The sequence below is a fragment of the Lepus europaeus genome, chromosome 12 (assembly GCF_033115175.1).
Source record: "Lepus europaeus isolate LE1 chromosome 12, mLepTim1.pri, whole genome shotgun sequence".
In the NCBI taxonomy this organism is placed as follows: domain Eukaryota; kingdom Metazoa; phylum Chordata; class Mammalia; order Lagomorpha; family Leporidae; genus Lepus; species Lepus europaeus.
The window spans coordinates 41180818-41206828 of NC_084838.1; the positions used below are offsets into that span (position 1 = coordinate 41180818).

The 26011-nt window shown below is 51.7% G+C and overlaps 1 protein-coding gene and 1 long non-coding RNA gene across 2 annotated transcripts; both read right to left on the reverse strand.

Moving 5' to 3' along the window:
* Positions 1-2188: 2188 nt before the first annotated feature.
* Positions 2189-3330, reverse strand: LOC133771786 (uncharacterized). Its single transcript, XR_009867625.1, has 3 exons — positions 3261-3330; positions 2471-2603; positions 2189-2270 (listed from the first exon to the last, which is right to left on the reverse strand). It is a non-coding gene; the product is annotated as an uncharacterized LOC133771786 (long non-coding RNA).
* A 7448-nt stretch (positions 3331-10778) lies between these two features.
* On the reverse strand, positions 10779-24976 carry LOC133770973 (RNA-binding motif protein, X chromosome-like). Its single transcript, XM_062206749.1, has 3 exons — positions 24915-24976; positions 18784-19535; positions 10779-11047 (listed from the first exon to the last, which is right to left on the reverse strand). Exons 1-3 carry the CDS (start codon positions 24974-24976, stop codon positions 10779-10781), a joined length of 1083 nt encoding a protein of 360 aa, XP_062062733.1.
* Between the last annotated feature and the right edge of the window lie 1035 nt (positions 24977-26011).

A 26011-nucleotide genomic window follows, 5' to 3' on the forward strand; every position in this document is an offset into this window, starting at 1 on the left:
TGCCCTCCCCGCCACATGTGTGTCTGTGCCCTGCCTGCTGGGGCCCTGGCCCAGGGTCCACAGCTGGGTGGCCAGGGTTGGCTGGCTTGGTGGTGGCTTCATGGATGGATGGATGGATGGATGGATGGGGAATGAGTGGGTGGATGCAGGGAAAGCTGCGTGGAGGGATGCATGGGCGCACGGATGGGTGGGTGATTTTCCCCAGGCAACATGGGCACACTGCCAGCCATGCAGCTGATCCTGAAAACTGTCCTCATCCCTCTCACTCCTGGTGACACAGAGCGCTGAGGTTTTGAACACCTGCTTCCGAGGAAAAGGCTGTCTTGCTGTCAGCCCAGTGAGGAGGGGCTTGCACAACCCCCTCACCACTGCTCTCCTTTCAAGGCCTGCCTGGGCCTGTGTGGAGCTAGTTTGGCTGACGTGCGTCTGGGGTAGTGATGTTCTCTCTTCCTGGCCAAGCATACCCAGTCCTGCCTGCCAGCCACCATCTGATGTCAGCACCACAGCCTTGCCGCTCCCAGCAGGCAGGCCCTCAGAGGCGAGGGTCTGGAGGCCAGCCAGCTGCCTCAGGGGACTTCCCAAGCACGAGGCGCTCACACCTCGCAAAATAGCTGTGTGGCATGTTCCGAGAGGCACGGGCTCCCGTCCTCCAGAGCAGGGCCTTCTTCCCGAGAGTCCACTGGTCTCAGTTTGCCCGAGTCCCTTGTGCCCCGTAGTGGTGGTGGTGGTGGGGGGAGGTTCTTCCCAGCTTTCCCGGCTTGCTCCTCCTTCCCACACAGTGGGCCTCTCTCCCCTCTCTGATCTCAGGTGTGTTGGTGTCCCTGGGAGGCGTGGCCTCATCATGACATGGGTGGGCCGGACCTTGCTCAGACCGAGGAAGGCATCAGATTATGGACAGAGTGGACACATGAGTCCTAACCCTTGGCTGCTAAGCCTTTCCTTATGTACTTCATCCCCTAAACAACGAGTTGTTGAGAGACTGCTTTGTGTCAGGCAGAGTGCTAGGCATCAGGGAGACAGAACCCAAAATAGACACGATCTCTCTCCAGGAAGATGGACAAACTGGCAGACCTCAGTCAGCGTGATGAGTGCTGTGAGGGAGGAGGGGCAGGGGGCCCAGGGAACTCAGAAAGGGGGGAAGCTACCTAATGTAGCCTGGGGTCAGAGAAGGCTTCCTGGAAGAAGAAGCATTTAGACCCCATGGGAAATGGGGTGGGGAGAATCGAGAGGAGGGTACCAGACAGGGGATGGCATGTGTGGATGGGCTCTTCCCTCCCAGGCTCTGGGCAGGGGTGGGGAGCTGTTTTTCTGCCAAGGGCCATTTGGGTATTTGTAGCATCATTTGCGGGCCATACACAATTATCAACTTAAAAATTAGTCTGCTGCAGATTTGTTAAATTTCAAGTCTTGCCTGTCGTTTATCGACCAGGCCAGATCAGCTTATTTCATGGGCCTCTTACGGTTTGGTTTCCACCTCCCCCCTCACCTCCCGGTTGAGGTTCTTTGCCCTCCCCCCCAGCCATAAGAGCTGGTTGCTGACAGCTTCCCTCCCCCAGTGACAGCCATCCCTGAGCACCTGCCCTGGGGCGGCGGGACGGCCTCTGGTGTCGGAGAAGTGCCCCTAGGTTAGTGTTGCTGAACCGCGCAGTGTGATGGCTGTGAACAGACATGAGGGGGCCTGGTCTGGAGAGCATGAGGGGTGTTAGGCGGAGGCTGGGGAGGAGGTTGCTTGGGCTGCAGGGTGGAAAACAGGTCCAGCCATTCCACCTCCCCCGTTGCTACTCCTGTCCTCCTAGACAGACAGCAAACAGACAGTGGACAGATAGACGCGGGAGTGCCAGGTGGCTTTATTGGAAGCATTGCAGTCTGGGTGAGGAGAAGCTGTGCCCTCACTCACGCGGGCCCTCTCGCTCGAGTTCACACTCACGTTGACACTGCAGGCTCTGCCCTGGCTGGCTCTGGCCTGGTGCAGGGGAGCTGGGAGCCTGCTCCTCCCTCCTAGTCCTCCAACCCCGGTGGTTCACATCCTCACTGAGACACAGCGCCCCCTGTGGTGCTGTCCTGGGCTAGCTGCTCTGGTGCTTGCCCTGGGGAGGAAGGAGAGGCAGGGTCAGGGGCAGAAGCTGGGGCCAGGGGCTTGGAGGCAGGAGGCAGGGCTGGGGAGGGCCAGGCTTGCCTTGGTAGAGATTCGCTTCAGTCTCCGAATGATGCGGCCCACCCAGGGCTGTTCTGGGGGTGCACAGAGCTGGAGACCCCTCAGTGTGGTGAACCTGGAGGCAGAGAGAAGGGAGTCCTGGAGCCCAGCTTCCTGGAGGGCTGTAGTAGGAGGGGCAGAGGCTGGGGACCACGTCTGGGCAGGTATTTCAGGGACTTGGTCTTGACAGGGAGAAGAGGGATAAGAAAGTGGGGGTATCACCAGGGGCTGACTGGGGGAGATGAGGCTGGAACCCCCCCCCCCCCAACAACTCACACTACAGCAGGTACTCGGCAGCCATCGGTGACGAGCAGGTAGCGAAAGGCTCTCACGATGTTCCCGGGGATGGGGCGCTGGGTCACAGACAGTCAGCAGTCTTCAGCATCGTTAGCACCCCCCAGAGCTGGTGCTGGGACAGGAGAGAGAAGGCGTCAGGCCATAGGGACCACGGGGTGGGGTCGGGGGTGGCGAGCAGGGCTCTACTTGAGATTGAAGACAACTCTTGGGGGTGGGGGGTAGGCAGGTGGTTGGCTTGATATTCAGTCCATTATGCACTGATGTCACCCTAGTGGTTGACAAATAGACGTGAGCCTTCTAAACTGTTTGATCAACAGCCATGGCCCTGAGTCCCACAGTGCCTTCCTCCTGCCCCAATCACTCCATCCTCCCTCCCAAGCCCTCTCGGTATCCCCACAGTCCAGCAAATGACGAGTTAATGCTGGTCACAGTGCTGGGTGGAGAGCTGTTTTAGAGACCTGATATTTTGACTACCAGCCCAGCTGCAGTGTCTCCCATTCTCTCTACATTCAACAGAGATTGTACTGTTCTCTCCTTCTGCCTGAGAAACTGAGGCAGTAGGCAACAGAGCGTGCAGAGAGGGGGACAGCCACAGGCCCTGGGATACAGCAAGAGACGGACTCAATTTGGAATCCAGTGTAGGTAACCCACACTCACAGGCACACACACACACAGGGCACAGGGAGACCCCAGACCTAAGTAGCTGCCTCACACCCAGGGCAAAGCAGTCTGACACCGGCACTGTCAGCGCCCCCCACCCCCATCTTACCCAGGGAGGTCCAGAGAACCAGCAGGCTGAGGGCCAGGAGCCGGGCTGCACCAGGGGCCATGGAGGGTGAGCGGAGGCAGAGCAGGTGCGTGTCTGCGGGAGGCTGGGAGGTGCAGGTTTGGGATGGGTGTGCAGCGGGGAGCAGGAGCAGGCGAGCACTGGGGAGTGCACAGGCGTGAGAGGACCTAGCAGTGTGAGTGCTTGTGCAAGGCTGCGGCTGCCTCCTATTTATGGCCCAGAGCTTTCGCTTTCTCCGTCTAGAAATTCCCCTCCATGTCCCATTCCATGGATTCCCCTTTTGCCCCCTCTTTTTGGCAGAACCCTGCCCCGCCCACCCTCTTCTCCCCTCTTCTGCTTTCCTTGGCTTCAGTTCTGAGAGCCTAAGCAGCTTGCCGTCTGGCCAAGAAAAAGAGGACTGAGTTGTGGTACTGTAATCCCACTGCTGGCAATAGCTTCATCCACCAGAAGTGATGGTCAGGGTTGGGGGGTCAGAGCAGTGTTGCGCCCCTTTCCCTAGGTTCAGTGTCCTCCTCGTTGGTGTTGTCTTCCTTCGAGGCTTGTGATGAAGACATTTCCTGGGTGCCCTAGGGACAACCACGAGAGCTGGGGTGGCCTTCCTGGATTGTCACACTCCTACCCATCCGCTATCTGGGAACCAGTCCCTCCACTGGGACAAACAGCCTAAAGGCAACGTTCCTTGGGAGGGAGCCAAGATCTTCCTTCCCACATCCCAGGCCCTGGGATTAAAGTTGAGCTCAGCAAGAACTTCCCCCTCCTTTATTCATTATTTTTAATTTTTTAAAATATTTATTTATTTGAAAGACAGTTACAGAGAGGCAGAGGCAGAGAGAGAGAGAGAGAGAAGTCTTCCATCCACTGGTTTACTCCCCAGATGGCCGCAACAGCTGGAGCTGGGCCAATCTGAAGCCAGGAGCCAGGAGCTTCCTCTGGGTCTCCCACATGGGTGCAGGGGCCTAAGGGCTTGGGCCATCTTCCACTGCTTTCCTAGTCCATAGCAGAGAGCTGGATTGGAAGTGGAGCAGCCAGGACTCGAACCGGCACCCATATGGGATGCCGGCACTCCAGGTGGTGGCTTTACCCGTTATGCCACAGTGCTGGCCCCCTATTCATTACTTTCCTCTGTCCCACACCTGGGTCACAGGAACAGGGGGCAGGAGAGTCTGCCCTGGAATAGCCCATTTCATCTTTCCCCATCTCCTAATCCTGGGAACCAAGAGGGGATTTCTAAGGAGAGGGGCTGGCCAGCTCATATTCAGACAAATCCCCAAATTTCAAGGAATTGACAGATGGAGGAGGGGAATAGCGATTTCCCATCCTTATGAGAAAGAGCGGAAGAGAAGACCTCAAACGAGAAATTAACAGATGGGACACCCATGTAACCATCCCCACGCTGGGCTCTCCTTGGTGGGAGGGGTGTGTTCTCACTCTCATGGGTTTCTGACTTCTCTTTCTTTCCATCTGTTGCTAATAATGATGATTGGTTACTCTGTGCTAGGCTCTGTGTCAAGGGCCAAACCAGTGTTACCTTGCTTCACTTTGCCAACAAGGCTACGAAGTAGTTGTCCAAGTTGTTTTCATCATATTGTCTCTGCTTTACACGTAAGCACAGGTCGCACAGCTCAGCAGTGCTGGAGCGTGATCTGAAGCCAGATTTGCTCTCTGAGATTTGCACTCTTCCATACTAGTCCACACTGCCTGTCTGCTGATCGCAGCACTGAGTGTGTAACACACAGCCCAGAGGAGGAGACTGTACGGATAGTGTCTCAGTTGGGGCTCAGGGTGCACCACTCACTAGCTGTGTGATCAGGCAAATGCTAGTGATCTTCTCTGTAAACTGGGAATGGTAGTAGATCTATGTCTTGTGAATCTAAGATTCTCTGAGTAGAGCAGTTACCTTAGAGGCTTGCACATAATAAGCACTCCTTAATAATTAACCAAGAGTGGGCGTTTGGCCTAGGGATTACGATGCCCATTAAAACACCTCGGTCCTACATTGGAGTGCCTGGGTTCAATTCCTAGCTCTGGCACCTGACGCTAGCTTCTTGCTAATTCAGACTCTGAGAGTGAGTGGTGAGGGCTGCCTCCCTCGTGGGAGACCTGGATTGAGTTCCAGTTTCCTAGCATCATGAAGGAGCCCCCTTATTCTTTCTTTTTTTTTTTTTTAAGATTTATTTTATTTATTTGAAAGACAGAGTTACAGAGAGAGGTAGAGACAGAGAGAGAGGTCTTCCATCCTCTGGTTCACTCCCCAGGTGGCTGCAACGGCTGGAGCTGCGCTGATCCAAAGCCAGGAGCCAGGAGCTTCTTCCAGGTCTCACACATGGGTTCAGGGGCCCAAAGCTTTGAGCCATCTTTTACTGCTTTCCCAGGCCATAGCAGAGAGCTGGATCAGAAGAGGAGCAGCCGGGACTAGAACTGGCGCCCTTATGGGCTGCCAGCACTTCAGGCCAGGGCTTTACCCTTCTGAGCCACAGTGCTGGCCCCTATTCTTTTTGTTTTAAAGATTTATTTATTTTATTTGAAAGGCAGAGTTACAGAGAGGCAGAGGCAGAAAGAGAGAGAGATAGAGACAGAGACAGAGACAGAGACAGAGGGAGAAAGAGGTCTTCCATTTGCTGGTTCACTCCCCAGACAGCCGCAATGGCTGGAGCTGTGCTGATCCAAAGCTGGGAGCCGGCCCCTATAAATAAAATTTTTAAATGAACCATTATTATTTAATCCTCTCATTCCTGTATCTGTCCATTAATTCGTCTACCCAATCATCTTTCTGTTGATATATTCAGCCTGTGCTGGTTGCAGTTGTTCTCTGTTTGCCCCGAGCTCACCCATTATTTATTGTCCACTTTCCTGTGCCCTGGCAGGCTGGAAGACTGACCTCTGCAGATTGCATTACCCAGGATTCCTTGCCCATGGGAGGTAGCAGCGGGGGATCCATGAGTGGAAGGAGAGGGGCTGGGGGTGCTCATCGCCCGAATCTTTGGTCTTGCTGCAGTCTGTAGTGAATAAAACCCTATGGCAGCTGTTCTCAAAGAGCAGTCTTTGGACAATGGCCTCAGCTTCACTGGGAGCTTGTTAGAAATGCACGTTCTCCGGCCCTACTAGAGCCAGACCCTGGGGTGGGGGCAGCAAACTGTTTTCTCACACTTTCCAGGTGACTGACGACGCTAGAGTTGGGGACTCACCGATGCCGTTTACAGACCCTCTGGGGCCGCCTCCTCTCCATGGGCCTCTCTCTAACTAAGCTTCTCTTGCCCCTTAAGGCCTTGCTATGGTTTTCCCTTCCTGCTGAATCTGGGGGCCTTATCATTCAGTGACAGTTCCTTAATCCTGACCCTGCCTCTTACACTGCCCTTTTATTAAAATATTCTTGGCTAAATCTTTTGAGTGGATGTGGTATTGTGAAATGTATATATTTTTTCCTTTGTGCTCATTTCCTGACATAGCTTCTAAAATCCTTGGAATCTCCAGGGTGACAAGGGCGGCTTTTGTAAATTAAAGATATGCCCAGTGGTTGGGGGCACCTAGAGAGCCTTGGGACCCAACCTGGGGTTGAAACTTTTAGTCTCCCTGCCCTCATCCTGCCACCAGGGAGAGGAGAGAGGCTGGTGGTTCAGCTGACATCCCAATGGCCAGTGATGTCATCAATCACGGCGATGTGATGAAGCTTCCATAAAAACCCCAAAGGACTGAGCTCGGTGGCTCCCGGATAGCTGACCCTGTGGAGGTTCCTGGAGGCTGCCCGGAAAGGGCTGGGAGCTCTGTGCTCCTTCTCCCATGTCTGGTCAAATGCAGTGCTCCCATCTGGCTCCTTCGCGAATGTAAGTAAAACATTTCCCTGAGTTCCGTGAGCCACGCTGGCAAATTAATGGAGCCTGAGGTAGCGGGAACTACCCTATTTATAGATGGGAGCGCAGGCCAGCATCTGAATCGGGGGGCACATTCTGGTGGGACTGAGCCCTCAACCTGTACGGTCTGATGCTGCCTCCAGGTTGGTGACGTCAGAACTGAACTGAGTAAGAGGACTCAGCTAGCATCTGCCAGAGAAATCCCTACACACACAAGTGCTGATTGGTGGGTAGAAATGATAGGTTTCTCCTGTATCCTTACGGTGTGCCACCTGTTTCCTGCCAGGATCCTCACTGATACAGTACATGGTTCCAGAGGAGAGCCAGGGAAGGAGAGTCCCAAAGTGGAATCCTGGGATTACGTTGTTCAGATTATTTTCTTTTAAAGAAATATTTATTTATTTATTTGAGAGGAAGAGTTATAGACAGACAGAGAGGTCTTCCATCTGCTGGTTCACTCCTCAAATGGCCACAACAGCTGGAGCTGGGCCTAACCAAAGCCAGGAGCCAGGAGCTTCTTCTGAGTCTCCCACATGGGTGCAGGGGCCCAAGCGCTTGGGCCATCTTCCACTGCTTTCCCAGGCCATAGCAGAGAGCTGGATTGGAAGTGGAGCAAATGAGAATTGAACCGGTGCCCATATAGGCTGCTGGCTTCACAGGTGGAAGCTTAGCCTACTATGCCACAGCGCCGGCCTCGTTGTTCAAATACTTGGTGCATGCATTGATAATGGCTTTGCATGTGGAGAGAGGACACAAGTAACCTGGAGTATGTAGAAGCATCGCAGTCTCCTAGACTCTCACCAGCGAGGCACAGGATGCAATGCTGGAAGACAAGGAAATCCGAGATAAAGTACCAGAGGCACTTAATTGCTGTGACTGCAAATGGTGATACACATATTATTAGGTAGGTTGCCTGTTCCTGATTGTGCTAACCAAATTACATTAAAAATATAAGGTCAAGTTTTTTTTTTTTTAAAAAAAGATTTATGTGAAAAGCAGAGTTACAGAGAGAGGAAGAGCCAGAGAGAGAGAGAGAGAGAGAGAGAGAGAGTCTTCCATCCACTGCTTCACTCCCCAGATGGCCGTAACTGGGGCTGGACCAGGGTGGAGCCAGGAGCTTAATCTGGATCTCCCACATGAGTTCAGGGGCCCAAGCACTTGGACCATTTCCTGCTGCTTTTCCCAGGCCATAGAAGAGAGCTGGATCAGAAGTGGAACAGCTGGGACTCAAACCAGTGCCCATATGGGATACAGGCACCACAGGCGGAAGCCACGGTGCCAGCCCCTGAGATCCCATTTTATCCAAAGACACTTTGATCATAACTGAAATTGCAAAGGGGGCCACTTGGGTGGGTCCTTGGATTCGCCCCTAGAGGAGGGTCTTGTGGCCCTCCTCAGTGGCTCATGTCTAATTATCTGTGTGGCAGCAGCAGCCCACAACAACCCTGCCCTCACCTCTGTGAATGGTCCCCTCACTAAATTCTTTGCCATTAGACGTTTTTGAGCATGCCTTTGGTTTCCTGCTAAGATCCTCAATAACTCACCCAGAAAGTTCCAAGCTGGCAGAGAGGTTTCCATTCCCCTCAGTTTCAGTGCCCTCTGCCTGGCGTTCCTGTTGGCAGAGATCTGGAGAATCAGCAGGAAAGAGAGAAACAATGAAAGAACAAGGCTTAGGACCGCATACACATCTACCGAGGGCACCCTGTGTGCCGAGCTGGGACACAGCAGTCAGCCAGGCAGATACACGTGCCTGCTCTTGCGGAGTTTTTATTCTAAGGAAGGAACCAGACACTTGAGCAGAGGCTGCTGAGATGCAGGTGAGGGCGTGAGGCACGCTGAGGCCTGGGGAGGCGTTGTAGCAGGGGAAACAGGAAGCACAAAGGTCTGGAGGCAAGGCTGTGCTTGAGGAATGGCTTGAAGACCAGAGGGCAGAGTGGCAGGAGACACGCCGCATCCCTTCCGGGCCGGATAGGGCAGGACTGTGTAAACCATTGCCCGGTTTCTACTTGGTGAGATGGGGGAGCCATGGGAGGATTTTGAAGAGGTGTGGTGAGATTGGACATATTTTAGAAGGCTCCCTCTAGCTGTTGAATGAAGAGTAGATCAAAGTGGTACCTTTTTTTTTTTTTTTTTTTTTTTTGGAAGAAGGACGATCAGGCTGGAAGCTATGCCCAAGTCCAGGGAGGACATAATGGTGCTTGGAGTTGGTAAGAAGTCGCACTCTAGGGGCTGGCGCTGTGGCGTAGCGAGTAAAATTGCTGCTTGCAGTGCCGGCCTCCCATTGGGGTGCTGGTTTGCGACCCAGCTGCTCCACTTAGGATCCAGCTCTCTGCTATGGCCTAGAATAGCAGTAGAAGATGGCCCGAGTGCTTGGGCCCCTGCACCCATGTGGAAGACCCAGAAGAAGCTCCTGGCTCCTGGCTTCAGATCGGCACAGCTCCAGCCGTTGTGACCATTTTGGAGAGTGAACCAACAGATGGAAGACCTCTCTCTCTCTGTGCCTCTGCTTCTCTGTAACTCTGCTTTTGAAATAAATAAATTAAATAAATAAAAAAAGAAGTCAGACTCTGGAGACAAAGTGGAGCAAGCAGGCTTTGTTAAGGGGTCAGCATGAGATAGAACAGAGACAGAAGAGGCAAGGATTTTGGCTTGAACAACTTGATGGATGGAATTTACCCACAAGTGGATATTGGCAGAGGGAAGAGTTTGTGGGCACATCGGGAGACTGGTTTTGAGTTGTTGAGTTGTTAAGTTGAAGCTGCATGTTGGACATGTAAATGTTGGGGTAGTTAGCATGGGTCTGGAGTTTAGGGGAGAGATTCTAGCTGAAGATATAAATCTGGGACTGTATGGATGGTACTCATATTTAAAGCCATAAAACAAGATTACCAAGAGATTGAGTGTAAGTAGAAGAGGCCCAAGTTCCACACTAAGCTGAACAGATTGGGGAGGTGAAGAGGACTCGGGGAAAGAGGGGGACAGTGAGGGTGTCACTCACATGGCAAAGAGGAAAGGGACACAGGCTCGAGGTGGAGTTTGAGTCCCCCTCCCCCCCGCCCCCAAAGCCATCGGCTTAGACAATCCACAGGGAGTGGGGATGGAGTGATTGGGAGGGTAGGGGTCTGGAGGCAGGTTTGGAACACTTTCTGGCCACACACACGTCACTGCTATGGGCTCACGACTTCACCCTCTTCCCAGCTAAGCCACTTTCCCCCGGGGCTCTTGGTTCAGCGTGAGCCCCGGGGGAAAGTCTTGTCTCAGCTCAGGGCAGCTCAGCTCAGGACAGCCCAGAGTGGCCCCAGGCTCCTCCAGGGAGGGAGCCTGCCCAGTCTTCTGGCTCTCTGGTCTGCCAAATCCTGGGCCCAGAGGTAGGAGATCTAGAACAGAGGGCGCCTCACCCCCTGGGGCTAGGCCTGGGAAGCCTCCCCAGTCTGTGGGGGCAGTGGGAGAGTGCGGGGGAATGACTAGGGAGAGGACGCACCCTGGATGCTTAGCGTGTGTTGAACGGGCGAATGCGTGTCCAGAGCTGGGTCTGCGGGACTGTGCAGGAGGCGCGCGTGTGCTCCTGACGCGCGCTCGCCCAGGCCTGGAGGGGGCGCCCCGAGCCAAGCGAGGCTCCGGCGGAGGCGGGGTGGGAGGGCGGACGCCTGCCTCAGAGGCTGCCTTGGCGTCCGAAGTCCCCGGCCCTCGCCCAGCCTTTGGCGCTCTCCCGGCTCCCTGCTCCCGCCGGACCGCAGGCTTGCGCGTTCCCGCTGGCCCTGCGGGTGGTGCCCGCGCCTCCGAGGATCGGGCCAACGTGGGCTCCCGATGACCTGGCGCAGCCGTTACGCCGGGCTTGGGACAGCGGCCTCCCGCCAGATCCCCGCCATTCAGACCCCTGAGCCCCGTGGGCAGTCAGCGGGTGCGGCCGAGACCGGCGGGCTGTCCGAGAACACGAGGCATTTAGCGCCCCCACCCCCTCCCCGGCCATTGCGTTTACTTTGGGTGCGGAGCCAGGAGACGGGGAAGGGCTCAGAGCCTGAGGCAGTGCATAGCCCCTTGGCTCACAGCGTAAATAACTCGCCCCCAGCCGATTCCCGAAGCCAGATTACGGGGTCAACCCCGGGAAAAGGGTTCCATTTCCCACGGGGGTTGAGAGCCTGGCCTTGCGCGGGGCGCGATGCCCAGGGGATGAAGGACTTTAACCTGCCACGGGCGGAAAGGGCGTTCGTCCTGTGGTAACTGGCACATTTGAGGACAAATAATAAAAACGAGAACAACAAGTTAATGGGAACAGAAAATTCAACTCCCGGCCTGCCGTTTGCCTTGGACAACAGGGGCCCGCGGTGCGGCTGCTGCCCCCTGGCAGCGGAGCTGGGCAGTGCGGCCCTCACGCCCCGGCTCCGGGATTGCAGGCAGAGTGTTTTGAGAGAGTAGTGGTGCAGGCTGCTGGGGGTTCACAGGTGCGTTTTGGTTACACTAGTTTTTTTTTTTTTTTTTTAAACAATAAAAATTATTTTCCATTTAATTTGAAATACAGACACAAAGGGACAGAGATAGAGATCGTGCATCTGTTTCCTCCCCAAATGCCGGCAACAGCCAGGGCTGGGCCAGGCTAACGCCAGGAGCCCTGAACTCAATCCGGGTATCCCACTTGGGTGGCAGGGACTCGAGTACTTGAGCCTTCATCTTCTGCCTTCCAGAGTCTGCATGAGCAGAGAGCTAGAGTCAAGAGCAGAGCCGAGACTTGAACTTAGCTATGTAGGCAATGAGATGTGGGGGTTTTAATCACGCTGCCAGTTGTCCACCTTGCAGTGACACTCTGTATGTTGTGCTGAAACCCGTTATTATCCCAACTCATGGTTCTAAAGCAACAGTCCTAAAGAATATGAAAGCAGCGTTTCTCTTTCTGGGGTGTTTTAATTTGCTGCTAACCGAGAAAGGGATGTGCTGACGACAATGAGGTTTTGAGCTTCTTAACATAACCGACATTCTGTGTAGGGGAGTTGCAGAGCTTGTACCACTTGAAGAATTACAAATGTGGGTGCTAGAAACAGAGGTGTGGCAATTTCAGCATCCACCAAAATGGCAACTCACGGGTCAAGACGAGTGGTACAGGATGGGAGTGTTGGCAATTTTAACAAACACGGTATCGCTTTGCCCCTGAACACAAGGAGAAATGACACCTGGATGTGGGAAAGAAGAAGGCCTTCACAAAGGAGGCCAGCCGAAGCTGAAGAAGTGTTTCTCAGGTAAATGATGAAAACTAGGAAGCCAATGAAATTTGAGCTTTCACAGAAAACAAATTATAGACTCCATCCCTGTCACTTCTCTGGACCACACAGCATCGTGGGAGATGCTGAGCGTGCCGAGCGTGTCAGTGTGTCCGGCTTGTAGCTCCGTGCTACCACACGGAAAACTTTTTAAAAAATAAAAATATCTAAAGGAGCCGGCTGTCACTGGTGATTGCGTCCACCTAAGGACTGGAGTTGATAACTCAAGGATGTAACGGGGGCTGGTCACAGCAGGGCCTACCTGTCACCGTGGGAGGGGCGGTGGCGTTGAGAAACCTGGTTGCTTCCTTTGCAGTTGGTTTCAAGTTCATGTGACTCAGGTTGTTAGGACCTTTCTATTAGCTACAGTTCCAGGAGGACTGACTGGCCCTGTCCATCCTTTCCTATACTGTCAGACTCTAATTTTTTTTTTAAGATTTATTTATTTATTTAAAAGAGTTATACAAAGAGAGAAGGAGAGGTCTTCCATCCGCTGGTTCACTCCCCAATTGGCCACAACGGCTGGAGCTGCTCTGATCTGAAGCCAGAAGCCAGGAGCTTCTTCCAGGTCTCTCATGTGGGTGGAGGGGCCCAAGGATTTGGGCCATCTTCCACTGCTTTCCCAGGCCATAGCAGAGAGCTGGATTGGAAGTGGAGCAGCCGAGACTCGAACTGACACCTATATGGGATGCCGGCACTGCAGGCGGCAGCTTTATCCGTTACGCCACAGCGCTGGCCCCATCTGTCAGAGACAATAAAACAAGGGAGGAATGAACCTGGGCAAGCAGGAGGCACCAGATTCGGAGGTAACACTGACAGTAAGAAGTAGCTGCCCTGCAATTTCATTAGTCTGTGTGTGTCTGTTACCATTTTATGGAACAGATGGTGGTGAAATTTAAAGACACCATGTCAGTCATTTCCTCGATGGCACTGGGGATGATTTGTTTTTGAAGATAATGGTAAGGGGCTGGTGCTGTGGCATAGCGGGTAAAGCTGCTGCATGCAGTGCCGGCATTCCTTATGGGCACCAGTTCAAGTCCCAGCTGCTCCACTTCCGATCCAGCTCTCTGCTATGGCCTGGGAAAGCAGTAGAAGATGACCCAAGTCCTTGGGCCCCTGCATCCGTGTGGGAGACCTGGAAGAAGCTCCTGGCTCCCGGCTTCGGATTGGGGCAGCTCCAGCCGTTGCGGCCATCTGGGGAGTGAATCAGCGGATGGAAGGCCTCTCTCTCTCTCTCTCTGCCTTTCCTTCTCTCCTTGTGTAGCTCTGACTTTCAAGTAAATAAACAAATCTTAAAAAAAAAAAAGATAATGGTAACTCAGTTCTACAGCAATGAAGTAATGAAGTGATTTGCTTCTCCAATCTTAAAGGAAAACCCACGATTCCAAGGACTGAAGTGAGTGTGTTTGGGGCATGATGAGTTTGTAAAATTTGTAAATAACTTTTTTTTTTTTTTGCATTTCTGCTTTTTTAAAGATTTCTAGTAGAAGCCATTAATTGTTTCCTGTTGAACAGCAGTATACTAAGAATATTCAGAAAAAATATGTATCTTTATGTATGAACATGATGTTGGAAACGCTTCACATTTACAATTTTGTTTTTGGCTTTGCATCCGTTTTATCTGAAATATTTACCTGCCTCAGGAGCAGTATTTGGGAAAGTTACCTGTATCCCTTCTCCCGTTTGGGTCCGTGTGGGCATATGCCTTCCACAGACATTACCCTTCTGCACTTTCAGCTGGACTCGGAGCAGTGAGAAGAGCCTGTGGTAATTTGCAGCCTTTATTCTGGACTTCCCCATGTCATTGAGTTTAATGGTGTTGATTTTTTCCCCTTATGACTTCTCTTTTATGGTTTTTTTTTTTAAATTCTCTTTCTCTCCTCTCTCTCTCTTTTTAAGATTTATTTATTTATTTGAAAGGCAGAGATACAGAGAGAGAGGAGAGAGAGAAAGAGATCTTCCATTCTCTGGTTCATTCCCCAGATGACTGCAATGACCAGGGCTAGGCCAGGCCAGAGCCAGGAGCTTCTTCTGGGTCTCCCATGTGGGTTCAGAGGCCCAGGCACTTGAGCTGTCATCCGTTGCTTTCTCAGGCACATTAGCAGGGGCTTGGATGGGAAGTGGAGCAGCCAGGACTCCATCTGGTGCCCACGCGGGATGCTGGCACTGCAGGCGGTGGCTTAACCTTCTGTGCCACAGTGCCAGCCCTTCTTTTATGGTTTTATGCCTTACCTAAGAAATTCTTTTCTGCCATAAGATTATGAATACATTCACCTATTTTTCTGCTATATCATACATTTTAAACATTCAGTCTTTAACCAGCCTTCTATGTTGAAACATTTGAGGGGCTGTGATAATGTCAAGATAGAAGTGTTTTTAAAAACAGAAGAACAATTAGAACCTTAAAGAATTTTAACAAAGGTTTATATATTTATTTATTTGAAAGATGGGGTGAAAATGAGAGAGAGAGAGAGAGAAGGAAAGAGAGAGAGAGAGAGAGAGAGAGAGAGAGAGAGAGGAAAGAGCTTCCATCTGCTTGTTCACTTTCTTAATGCCAGCAACAGCCAGGGCTGGGCCAGGCTGAAGCCAGAGCCAGGAACTCTATCTGGTCTCCCACATGGATGACAGGGACCCAAGCATTGGTCCTTCCTCTTCTGCCTTCCTAGATGCATTAGCAGGAAGCTGGATTAGAAGTGAAGTAGCTGGGACGCGAAGCAGCACTCTTTTTTCTGTATTTTTTCTTTTTTTTTTTTTTTAAAGATTTATTTATTTGAAAGGCAGAATTACAGAGAGGCAAAGCGAGAAAGAGAGAGAGAGAGAGAGAGAGAGAGAGAGAGAGAGAGAGAGAGATCTTTTGTCATTAGTTTTCTCACCAAATGGCCACAAGGACTGGAACTGGGCCAATCTGAAGCCAGGATCCAGGAGCTTCTTCCAGGTCTCCCACATGGGTGCAGGGGCCCAAGGACTTGGGCCATCTTCCACTGCTTTTTTGAACACATTAGCAGGGAGCTGGATTGGAAGTGGAGCAGCTGGAACTTGAACCGGCAGCCATGTGGGATGCCGGCACTGCAGGTGGTGGCTTTACCCATTACAACACAACACCGGCCCCCAAAATGGCACTCTTATATGGGATGCCAGCATCTCAAGTGGTGGCTTAAACTGATGTGCCACAATGCTGGCCATCCCTTAAAGAATTTTTTAAAAAATTTATTTGCTATTTGAGAGATGGAGAGGGAGGGAGGAAGGGATAAAGTGAGAGAGAGGGAGAGAGAGAAAGAGCTCATTTATAGCCAGAGCTAGACCAAGCTGTGCCTGGAACTCAATCCAGGTCTTCCACATGGGCGGCAGGAACCCAATTACTTGAGCCATCACCACTGCCTCCCAGGGTTTGCATCAGCAAGAAGCTGGAATCAGGAACAGAGCCAGGTATGAAACGCAGGTATTGAGCCTAGGTACTCTGATGGCGGACCTGAGTGTCTTAAACCACTGGGCTAAATGCCTGCCCCTGGAATCTTTAAGAAAAAGAACAAGCAGAATGACAAAGGGAAAGCAAGGATGGTACACTGCTGTGCTCTGCAATGAACATTCGCAGAGTCGTAGCCATAAGTGATCATGATCTTAGTGGTGAGCCTGTGTCTGGAGGAAGGAGTGGCACGAGAAGAGGTTTGGTAAGAAAGATGAATCTTCTTTGTGTAGCAGGAAGTGAGTTGCCAATGTTTAAAATAGATACAGAAAGAAACTGAGACTTAAAACAAGTATTTAGGTGTTTGACACTACCTCCTAGAAGAAATAGTTTCAGAGGTAAAAGTTGTTGGAAATGGTATTGTTCAGAATAAGCCTTTGTGTACTTTTTGAAACTCTAAAAAACTACAAATATGTATTATTTGTTTTTTCTGTTTGAATTATGCATCTTGCAGAAAGAAGAAAGAACGGGAGAACATTGCTGAGGGTGAAAGCTACAGTGAGAGTGGCCATTTGTTCTCTGATGGAAATAACACGTTGCAGGTCTACTCAGGGCAGGGCTTGAGGCAAATACCGGGCACGCAGCTGCGGCAGGAAAACCTCGTGAAACAGGAGCTTTTGTCTGTTCTGCTTGTTTTTCCTTTTACTTTAGCGCAAGCAAAAGATTTTGGTCAGGTTTATTTTGCTTTGAGGTTATATTTCTTTATTTTAAAAATGAAAACACTTTTAATTGACATGTCCATATTTATGTGATGATCCCATACATATATACAATGTGTCACAGTCAAATCAGGGTAATTAGCATTTCCAGCTCCTCAAACCTCTATTGTTTCTTTATGTCCGGGAAACTTCCAGCAACTCTCTTCTAATTGTTTTGAAATGTGTAATAAGTTGTTGTAAATTGTGCTCACTCTAATGTGCTACAGAGCACGGAACCCGTGCCTGTTACCCACCCTCTCTACCCCGCTCCCTCGCCCCTTCCCAGCCTCTACTTCTATGAGACCTGTTCTTCCAGCTTCCACGTGGGAGCGAGGACATTTGAGATTTGTTTTTCTGTGCCTGGCTTATTTCACTTGACATGCTGTCCTCCAGTTCCATCCACATTGGCAGGGCTGAAGGGATAGGCATCCTGATGTCAAAGGCCCTTCTGCCTTTTGTAAAAGTCTAAGCATGGGAAGGGATTGTGTCCGGGAGGGGCTGGGGAGAGGGAGAGACTACGGAGGAGGGGAGAATTCTTTAAGACCATGGAGGGATTGCTGTGTAGGTCCAGCCAGCATGGACATTGGGCTCCGATCCCTGGCCATAAGGGAACAGGTGACAGGACATAGGGATGTCTTGGGAGACCGGGTCCAAGCCCAGAGGGTCTCATGTCTGAATTCCCATGTCTCAAATGTGGCACAGAGATGAGAGCTTGAAAGTTGAGGCCCTGCAGAGATAGATCTGACCGTAGTGGTCAGAGCATGATGGCGTGCAGGACAGGCAGGACACCCCCCCCCCCCCAGCCTTCTATGACCTCTGCATGGCTCTTGGCAGATGCAAGGGCTTGGAATAGGAATCAAGTTCATTTAAAGAACATTGCAAAATGTTATTTCTTGCACATCTGAATGTATAGGCTAAGATCACACCTATTGCACAGGGGTAGGTAGGGAGGAGTCCCTGTCTTCCCCAGCCTCTGGAGGAGCGAACAAGCACATACTTTAATGATTTTATGATAAGCAATAAATGCTGTGGCACTCAGGCTCCTATGGAAGGAAGAGGTGGTGGGGTGGCGAGGTCTGGCTTTTCGAGTCCCTGCCTTCCTTGCCTGCCTTCCCCACCCCCTCCAGGATCTGTCTTCTTTCCCACATTGCCTGACCTCATCCGCTGGCCTCCCCTCTGCCTGCTTGGGAGGTGGGGGGCGGGTGTGGAAGCCCGGCTGGGGTCTTCTTGGAGAGCAGAATCCTGGGACTCTAAAAATCCACCCCGCGAAACTTATTTCTTGGCTTCAAGAGGTTAAAGGGTCCCCGGGACCCTGGGTCCCTGCCAGGGGAGGAAGAAGAAAACAGAAAGGAAAGGGAGAAGGCTATTCCAACTGGTGGACAGCTGAGGGAGCCCAGGGGCCCAGACAGGGAGCAGAAGGGCACCATGGCCCCATCAAACAAAGAGGGGAGGCTGGGGGACCAAGCCTCGTGGAACAGGGCGGAAGGGGGTCCTCTTAGCTCGTAGGGAGGGGATCCCTGGGGCTGGAAATGTGTCCAGGGTGGGGTGGGACTTGTGTTTGCCTGTGTTCCAGGTGGGCCCAGACCCTAGCCTCACCCTTGGGGACCTTTTCAGAGGTCCTTGGAGGTTCTCCTGCAGTCCTCCCCTGATAGATCTGGGCAAAGATCTGGAGCTCACCCCTGGAGTAGGGGAGTGCTGTGCAGATCCAGGGCAGGGATCTCGGCAGGATCTCTCTGGGTCTGCTGTCCCCTGCAGGACTGGATCCCGCAGGGCCACCAGCCTCCCTTCCACTTCTCAGGTGTGTGGGCCCTGAGAGGGAAGGGAACCCTTGGCATAAGTTGAAGTGTAGAATTTGCCAGCCTATGCCTTTGGCTGGGTGTGATCCCACCCTGTAGCGACCGTAACTTTCCCACAGATGCAAACACACAGGACCAGGTACTTGGGTGGGAGGCCAGAACAGCTTTTTATTCAGTTAGGTATAAATCATATTTACAAGGAAGAAGGGGGCACAGCAGGGTCAGGGCCAGGGCCAGGGTGACCTCTCACTGGGGCAGTCCTGCTGCCTCCTCTTGCATTCCCTAGGAGACTCTCTCTCTCTCCTGTCTCTCTGGGCCTGGCCTGGCCTGGGCTGAGCTGGGAAGGCAGACGGGATGGTTGAAGCAGGAGAAGGGGTGTGGCAAAGCCTGCACAGCGTGGCTGCTCTGGGGCCCCTGAGTTCAATCTCTTTCCAAGTCCACTTCTTGCCCCTTGCTCCGCGGCTTGAACTGCTGTAGGAATCACGTGGAGGAGGGTACCCCCTTTCCATAGAAGGAGGAAGCCCTCTTTCTTGTCTGCCAACCCGATCGCGACCACTTGAGTAGAGATCACTTCGGCTGCTTGAGTAACTGTCTCGACTTCCACCATATCCGTCACGTGAGCTGCTGTAATCATCATAGCGACTGCTTCCACCATAAGATGGCGGGGGCCCTCGTGTAGGTGGAGCACTACGTGAGTTACCATAACTCTCATAGGAATCTCGGTAGGAACCTCCACTTGGATGATCTGAATAGTCCCGATCACGACCATATCCATCTCTATCACTATAGCCTCTTGATGGATAGTCATCACGTGAACTGGAATGACCATAATCACGGTAGGTATAGTCTCTTGGTGGTGGTGCATAATCTCTTGTATCACGAGAACTCGGGTAATCTCTGCTTGAATAGCTGTCTTTAGTTGAGTATCCATCATCTCTTGGGGACAAATAAACATCTCTGCGAGAGGGCAGGGGTTCCCTCCGAGGTGGGCCTCCGTAACTGTCTCTTCCACGTGATACAGGGGCTCTTCCTCCCATTCCACTGCTGCTGCGAACTGGTCCTGAAGGGGCTGATCTTTTAGGAGGAGGACCCCCACTTCGTGGTGGTGGTCCTCTTTTTACTGGAAGAGGTCCCCTGGAAGAACTCATGTTAAAATTCATGGAATAGCCACCATCGTCCATGTGCCCTCCACGTGAGCGCCTTTTTTTTATTTAGAACCGGGATTAAGATTGGCCATGGAGTTAAACTTGTTTTGGAGGGGAATTTTAAGCATCTAAGATACACATAGAAGGATTTAGGCTTGGGCATAATGCGGGTATTTATCTGGTGTAGATGAGAGGTTATTGGCCGTCCTCCTACTAACCACCCATGCTTGTGGGCTTTGAGTGACTCTTGTAGTTATGTTTCAACTAAGGAAGGCAGACCGCTAGGCCGTGGAGAGCCTAACATCACAGTGTTCTATATCAAACTTTTTTGGCCATGTAAACATTTTTGGTTAATACCCACCAATATTTCCTTTCTTTTTTTTTTTTTTAAACAGTATACACAGTTGTGAACCACTGTATTAATGCATTCTTGGTAGAGTAGATTGAAATTATGTTTTAGCAAAAATAAAAATACTACCAAAATAAAAGGAAGGAAGATTGAGGGAAGGAGAGAAATCTGGTTATCTTCTTAGAATTGTACCTATGAAATGAATGAAATCTGTTCTTTTTATATAGTTTACAAAAGATGTATTTATTTGAAAGAGAGTTACAGGGAAAGGGGGAGAGACAGAGAGATCCTCCTTCCGCTGGTTTACTCCCCAGATGGCTGCAACGATGGTGCTGGGCTGGGCCAAAGCCAGGAGCCAGGAGCTTCTTCTGGTTCTCTCCTGTGAGTTCAGGGGCTGGAGTACTTGGGTCATCCTCCGCTGCTTTCCCAGGCCAAAGCAGAGAGCTGGATCAGAAGTGGAGCAGCCGGGGCTCAAACCGGCACCCATTTGGGATGCGGCACGGCAGCAGCAGCAGCAGCTTTACCTGCTCTGCTACGCCACAACACCAGCCCCTGCTCTCTTTATAGTAATACATTTAAAAAAAAAAGTCTCTAGGATTTTTCTTTCTTTTCTTTCTTTTTTTTTTTTTTTTTTTTGACAGGCAGAGTGGATAGGGAGAGAGAGAGAAAAAGGTCTTCCTTTTTGCTGTTGGTTCACCCTCCAATGGCCGCTGCGGCCAGCGCATCGCGCCGATCTGAAGCCAGGAGCCAGGAGCTTCTCCTGGTCTCCCATGCGGGTGCAGGGCCCAAGGACTTGGGCCATCCTCCACTGGCTTCCCGGGCCATAGCAGAGAGCTGGCCTGGAAGAGGGGCAACCGGGATAGAATCCGGCGCCCCAACCGGGACTAGAACCTGGTGTGCCGGTGCCACAAGGCGGAGGATTAAGTCACGGCGCCGGCCTAGGATTTTCTTTAAAAAAGGTTTATTTGAAGGACAGAGCTACAGAGAGGGAGAGACAGTGAGAGATCTGTCACCCACTGGTCCATTCGACCCAAATTGCCATAATGGCTAGGGGTAAGCCAGGCTGAAGTCAGGAGCTTTGAACTCCATCTGAGTCTCCCTTGTAGGTGGCAGGGCCCGAGAACGTGGGCCATGGTCCGCTGCCTTCCCAGGTGCATATGCAGAGCTGGGTCAGAGGTAGTGCCACTGGGGCCTGAACCTATGCTCATAGGGGATGCCAGCATCATAGGCGGCAGCTTAACCTACTGTGCCACAGTGCCAGCCCAGCATTTCCTTTCTGAGGTGGAGTTGTTCCAGTCCCATTTGAAGGAACTGGGACTTAGACTTATCTTCGGAAATGGGGCTGGAACTGGGTTTTGGGGTGAGTTGGTCAGGGTGGGGTTGAGGTTCACAGCCTCACATGTGGTCATGCCCTGTGTCAGGTGCTCCTTCCCAGGGACAGACGACCTGGTTCTTCATGGTCCCTGAGGGTAACTTGGACCACGTGTGTCTGTCTTGTCCTCCTCTTGGTCTTCTGTGTCACAGTCTAGAGGTCAGGACCCTGCATGATTGGAGCAGCAGTGATCTGGGGCTCTGCTGGTGATGGGTGTGTAGGTGAGGGACAGGGTTGCTGAAGAGCACGGTGGACTCACTTCCTGACCCTGACAATTCTTTAAGGGCACACAGGCAAGTTCTGGAGACCAAGGAGGAATCTGTAGAGGAATCTAAGACTGTGCTGTTAAAGGACAAGCCATGGGTCAGAAATGACAAGCCAGAGTTTGGAGATGAGAAAGACTGCCCTGACCTGAGGTGGCCTAAGGGCTATATGGAGGCAAGGGGCTGGGCAGGATGGATGGATTTGGGTGCAATTGTGACTGGGTCTGTGAGATGTGTGTGCCAGTCAGCGTGTGCATGTGTTTGTGCCTGTCTCTGCTTGATTCTCTCCCTCAGAGTGTTCATGTAGCTGTGTTACTTAGACCTGTTTGTGCACTCTGAATTTGTGTCTGAGTGGCATGGTTGGCTTTGCGTCTTTTTCTGTACCACCTGTGTGGCCAAGCACTTGTGTTCATGTGTCTGTGTGTGGTTCTGCTCAGGCCTCTCCCTTTTGCTCCTCCCGTTCCCTGACACATTCCAGCTGCCGGCACTATTTACCGCAAGCAGTGGCTTCCCTTCCCACTGTTTGGGTTCCCATGGTCAGGCTGCCTGCCCAGGACCCTGCCCTGTGGCCTTTGTAACTGACCTGACCTTGAGAGTATTTCTCTCTGGAAATCCCCTAGAATGCTACTTGCCTGGCCTTGGATGGAGAGGAGTTATGGTTGAGGAGAGAGATGAGGCGGGAAAGGGGGCCAATTGGCAGCACCCACCCCTCCTCCTGGAAACAAGACATCTCTCTCTGGCTGGTTCACAGACTTTCCTGTTTCAATACTCTCGTCAAGCCCAAGTATTCACTGTCCTCGCCTTGCCCTCTCTAGGGATGGGATTGGTTGATTCTCTATCTTTCCACTTTGACCAGGTAGGGTAGGTCCTCCATGTCCCCCATGTGCCCCGGCATCTTAAATGCTTTTATTCTGCTTAATTTTTTTCCCAAAGATTTGTTTTGTTATTTGAAAAGCAGAGAGAGAGAGAGAGAGGGAGAAAGAGAGAGAGAGAGAGAGAGACAGAGAGATGTCAATCTTCCATCTGCTGGTTCACTCCCCCAATGGCTACAACGGCTGGGGCTTGGCCAGGCTGCAGCCAGGAGCCTGGCACTCTGGGTCTCCCATGTGGGTGCTAGAGGCCCAAGCACTTGGGCCGTCCTCTGCTGCTTTCCCAGGACTATTAGCCTGGAGCTGGATTAGAACTGGCACAGCTGGGACTCAAACCAGTGCTCATATGGGGTGCTGGTGTCACAAGCAGTGGCTTAACAAGTGCCTCGTAATGCCAGCTCCGTGCCTGTTTCTTATATCTTCACCTGAACTCAAGGTGCTCCTCCTTCCTTTTCTTTCCCTGCAGTGGGCATGAGAACCAATCTTATCCTTCCTTCTGTGACAGGCCTGGCCTGGGCTTGGGCTCCAGCGTCTCAGTGGAGTACTGGGCCTTGGTTGGCTGGTGAAGCAGCAGCAGCCCAGCCACCTCCCACTCTTTGCAGGAAGCAGCATCTCCATGCGGCTCATTCCTGTGCTCATCCTCTGTTCTTTGCCCTCTCTGTCTGGGCTGCAGGGGGCAGGCACATATGTAAAGTGGCCCCTGTCCTCTCTGACCCAGTGTTTGACAGGACAGTTGTGGAGAAGCCACTCACCTCCCACTGTTGGCAGTCAGTGGAATGAAATCCAACCCGACAATTCTGACATGTTTTGAGGAGAGCAAGGGAAGGGCTCTAGAAAATATCAGGCCTATTGACCAAGGCATGATGTAGTGCCCAAGCTAGCAGCAGCGATGTGTCCACCTCTGGACTTGTGCCTTTCATTAGGCTTTGCTTCCTCTGATTTTGGCCTCTCTTGAAACCTGGGGGAGGTGAAGGGGTTTTGCTAGGGTTTGAGATGGCATGCGTGAGGCTTCCTCCATGTGCTTCCTATGTGAATCATAGGCTCTGATCCTGCCTTCTCCTACTCTTGACTTTGCTGAGAACTTAAATTCCTGGTGGCCTTCATTTCAGTTCATCTGTCTGCCCACAGCCCTCTGTTGTGGGAGTTTGGTCTACAGTCTGAGCCCATGCTGGCCTATGGGAAGTAGGAGCCTGTGGGAGACCGTGGAAGGACCTACTCCACCCTAATCAGGATGTGTGCACGCTAACCGTGGATTCCATCTGATGCCACTGTGACACATCTGAGTCCATTCCCTTCATCCTGGACCTCCCTGTAGCCCCCTAGCTCTGTGGCTTTCTGCCAAGCTTCCACCACGCAGAGGATGTGCCTGTCACAAGACCTCCTTTGATCTTTGGCTTGCTTTAGGAAAACACCTGGAGAGTCTTGGCTCAGCAAGGCTGGACCTTGTGCCTGCCTGCCCTTGGGGCCCAGGTAGGGGCCAGTTAGGCACGGAGCCCCCATTCAGAGGAGGGACACATCCCTGGCTCTTTGTATCCTAGCAGTGGACACGCTCTACTAAATGCAGGGTCCTAGCTGGGGAAGCAGGTCTGCCACTACTTCCTGGGTTGATGAGATGGTGAGTGATCTTGAACTTTCTTAGGAACCAAATGTTCACATGTCCATGATAACACCTCACAAAGAAGCCATCACATGCCTTGCCTTTTCTCCAGCTCTTGGAGTGAGGATACAGAGGGGCTTCTTTCTGAGATGTTACGTGGCCAAAACAGAAGCCCATGCCACGTTCCCTGGGCATCCTCTCTGTCTTCCTGCTTCTGCTTCCCATTTCTCTCTTCCCATCCCTAAGTCTCCTTGGTCCCTCATTGATCATAGGATTCCTCTCTACCCCGTTTCTATGACTCCAGCCCCACAGTCTTGCTCAGGTTCCACACAGAGTTTTCTCTGTGATCTTTCCTGCTGCTCCAATATCCAAGAGCTCTTGCTTCATGCACATGATTGGCAATCTCAACTTTTTCATGCTCACCTGGCATTCAGTCTACCACCAACTTGTTAGACCCTAATAGGATGTTTCCACAGTAACTCCCAGAATTCCTATTTACCTCCATTTTTTTGGTTTTGGTTGCCATATAGCCCTTGCCTCTTAGAGTCCTTGTCCCTTCCCGGATTTTCATAAACCCCACTGGATCGTTGCCCGTAGTGTATTTGCTGGAGAAAACTTTCCTCCTGATGCACAAAGTCCTTGCTCACCAATGCTGTATTCTGTACCGACAGAAAAGGGTCTGCATTTAGCCAAAGCCTAGATCCCCCTCTGTGGACCAGCTCCCGCTTCTTTCTTCTCTGCCATCACTTATTCCAGAAGTTCTGCCCTTGCTCTCCTGCATCACTTATTCCTCTCAACAGAATCTTTTCCACTAACTTTTAACACCTTTGTGTTCAGTACTTAAATGAACCCCTCTTGTGCTATTAAAAATGTGTTTTTAAACAAAAATCCCTGGAGGAGTTGATTTCACTTGCTATGACCAATTGTTCTCCTCCCACTGTCTCTTGAGTCCACTTTAGTCCTGTCTTCACCCACATTGCTCACCTGAATGTGTACTTCTGAATGTCGTGAATGACCTTGATGCTGCCAAGGCTGATGAGCCTCATCTCGACTGACGGACAACTTTTCATGCAGTTGTTCACTTTCATCTTGAAAACACTTCTGGTACATCACAGGCTTCTAGCTTTCCTCCTGCTTCACTGGCTGCTGCTTTTCAGCTCCTCGGCATGCTAGGTCTTCCTTCACTTTTCTGTTTCTTAATGTGGGGTTCTCCCAGAGCCCAGTTTTTATTTAAAAAAAATTTTTTTTTAAATTTTTGACAGGCAGAGTGGACAGTGAGAGAGAGAGACAGATAGAAAGGTCTTCCTTTGCCGTTGGTTCACCCTCCAATGGCCGCCATGGCCGGTGCACTGCGCTGATCCAAAGGCAGGAGCCAGGTGCTTCTCTTGGTCTCCCATGGGGTGCAGGGCCCAAGCACTTGGGCCATCCTCCACTGCACTCCCTGGCCACAGCAGAGAGCTGGCCTGGAAGAGGGGCAACCGGGACAGAATCCAGCGCCCCGACCGGGACTAGAACCCGGTGTGCCGGCGCCGCAAGGCGGAGGATTAGCCTGTTGAGTCACGGCGCCGGCCTGAGCCCAGTTTTTAGATCTTTCTTTCATTTATACTCATTCCTGTAGTAATCATATTTATTTACATGGCTGTCTGGCGGCCTCCCTGCCTACCTACCTACCTATGTATCTATCTGTTTATATCTAGTATTGTCTGCAGCCATGACCCTCGCTGAAGATACACTGTTGGAGGCATGGTCTCAAGTTATGCTACTGCAGTAATGGTGTAAGTAGAGGGGGTGAGAACTGGTTATATTTTGGGTGCATTTTTGAAGGTAGAGACAGCAGGACTTACTGATGGAGTGGATGTGGGCTGTTAGAGAAAACAGTAATGATGTCCATGATTCTGCCCTGAATAACTGGACAGATGGAATTCATCTGTTGGAGCGCCTTTGCTACCTGTGATTGCATGGTGGTGGCAGCAGAGAATCAGTTCATTTTTGTGTAGTTTGAGGTCAGTTTTGGACTTCCTGTGTATGTGTCTAGACACTTTGGGTATATGAGACTGTTCACTTATGAGACCAGGAGCTCC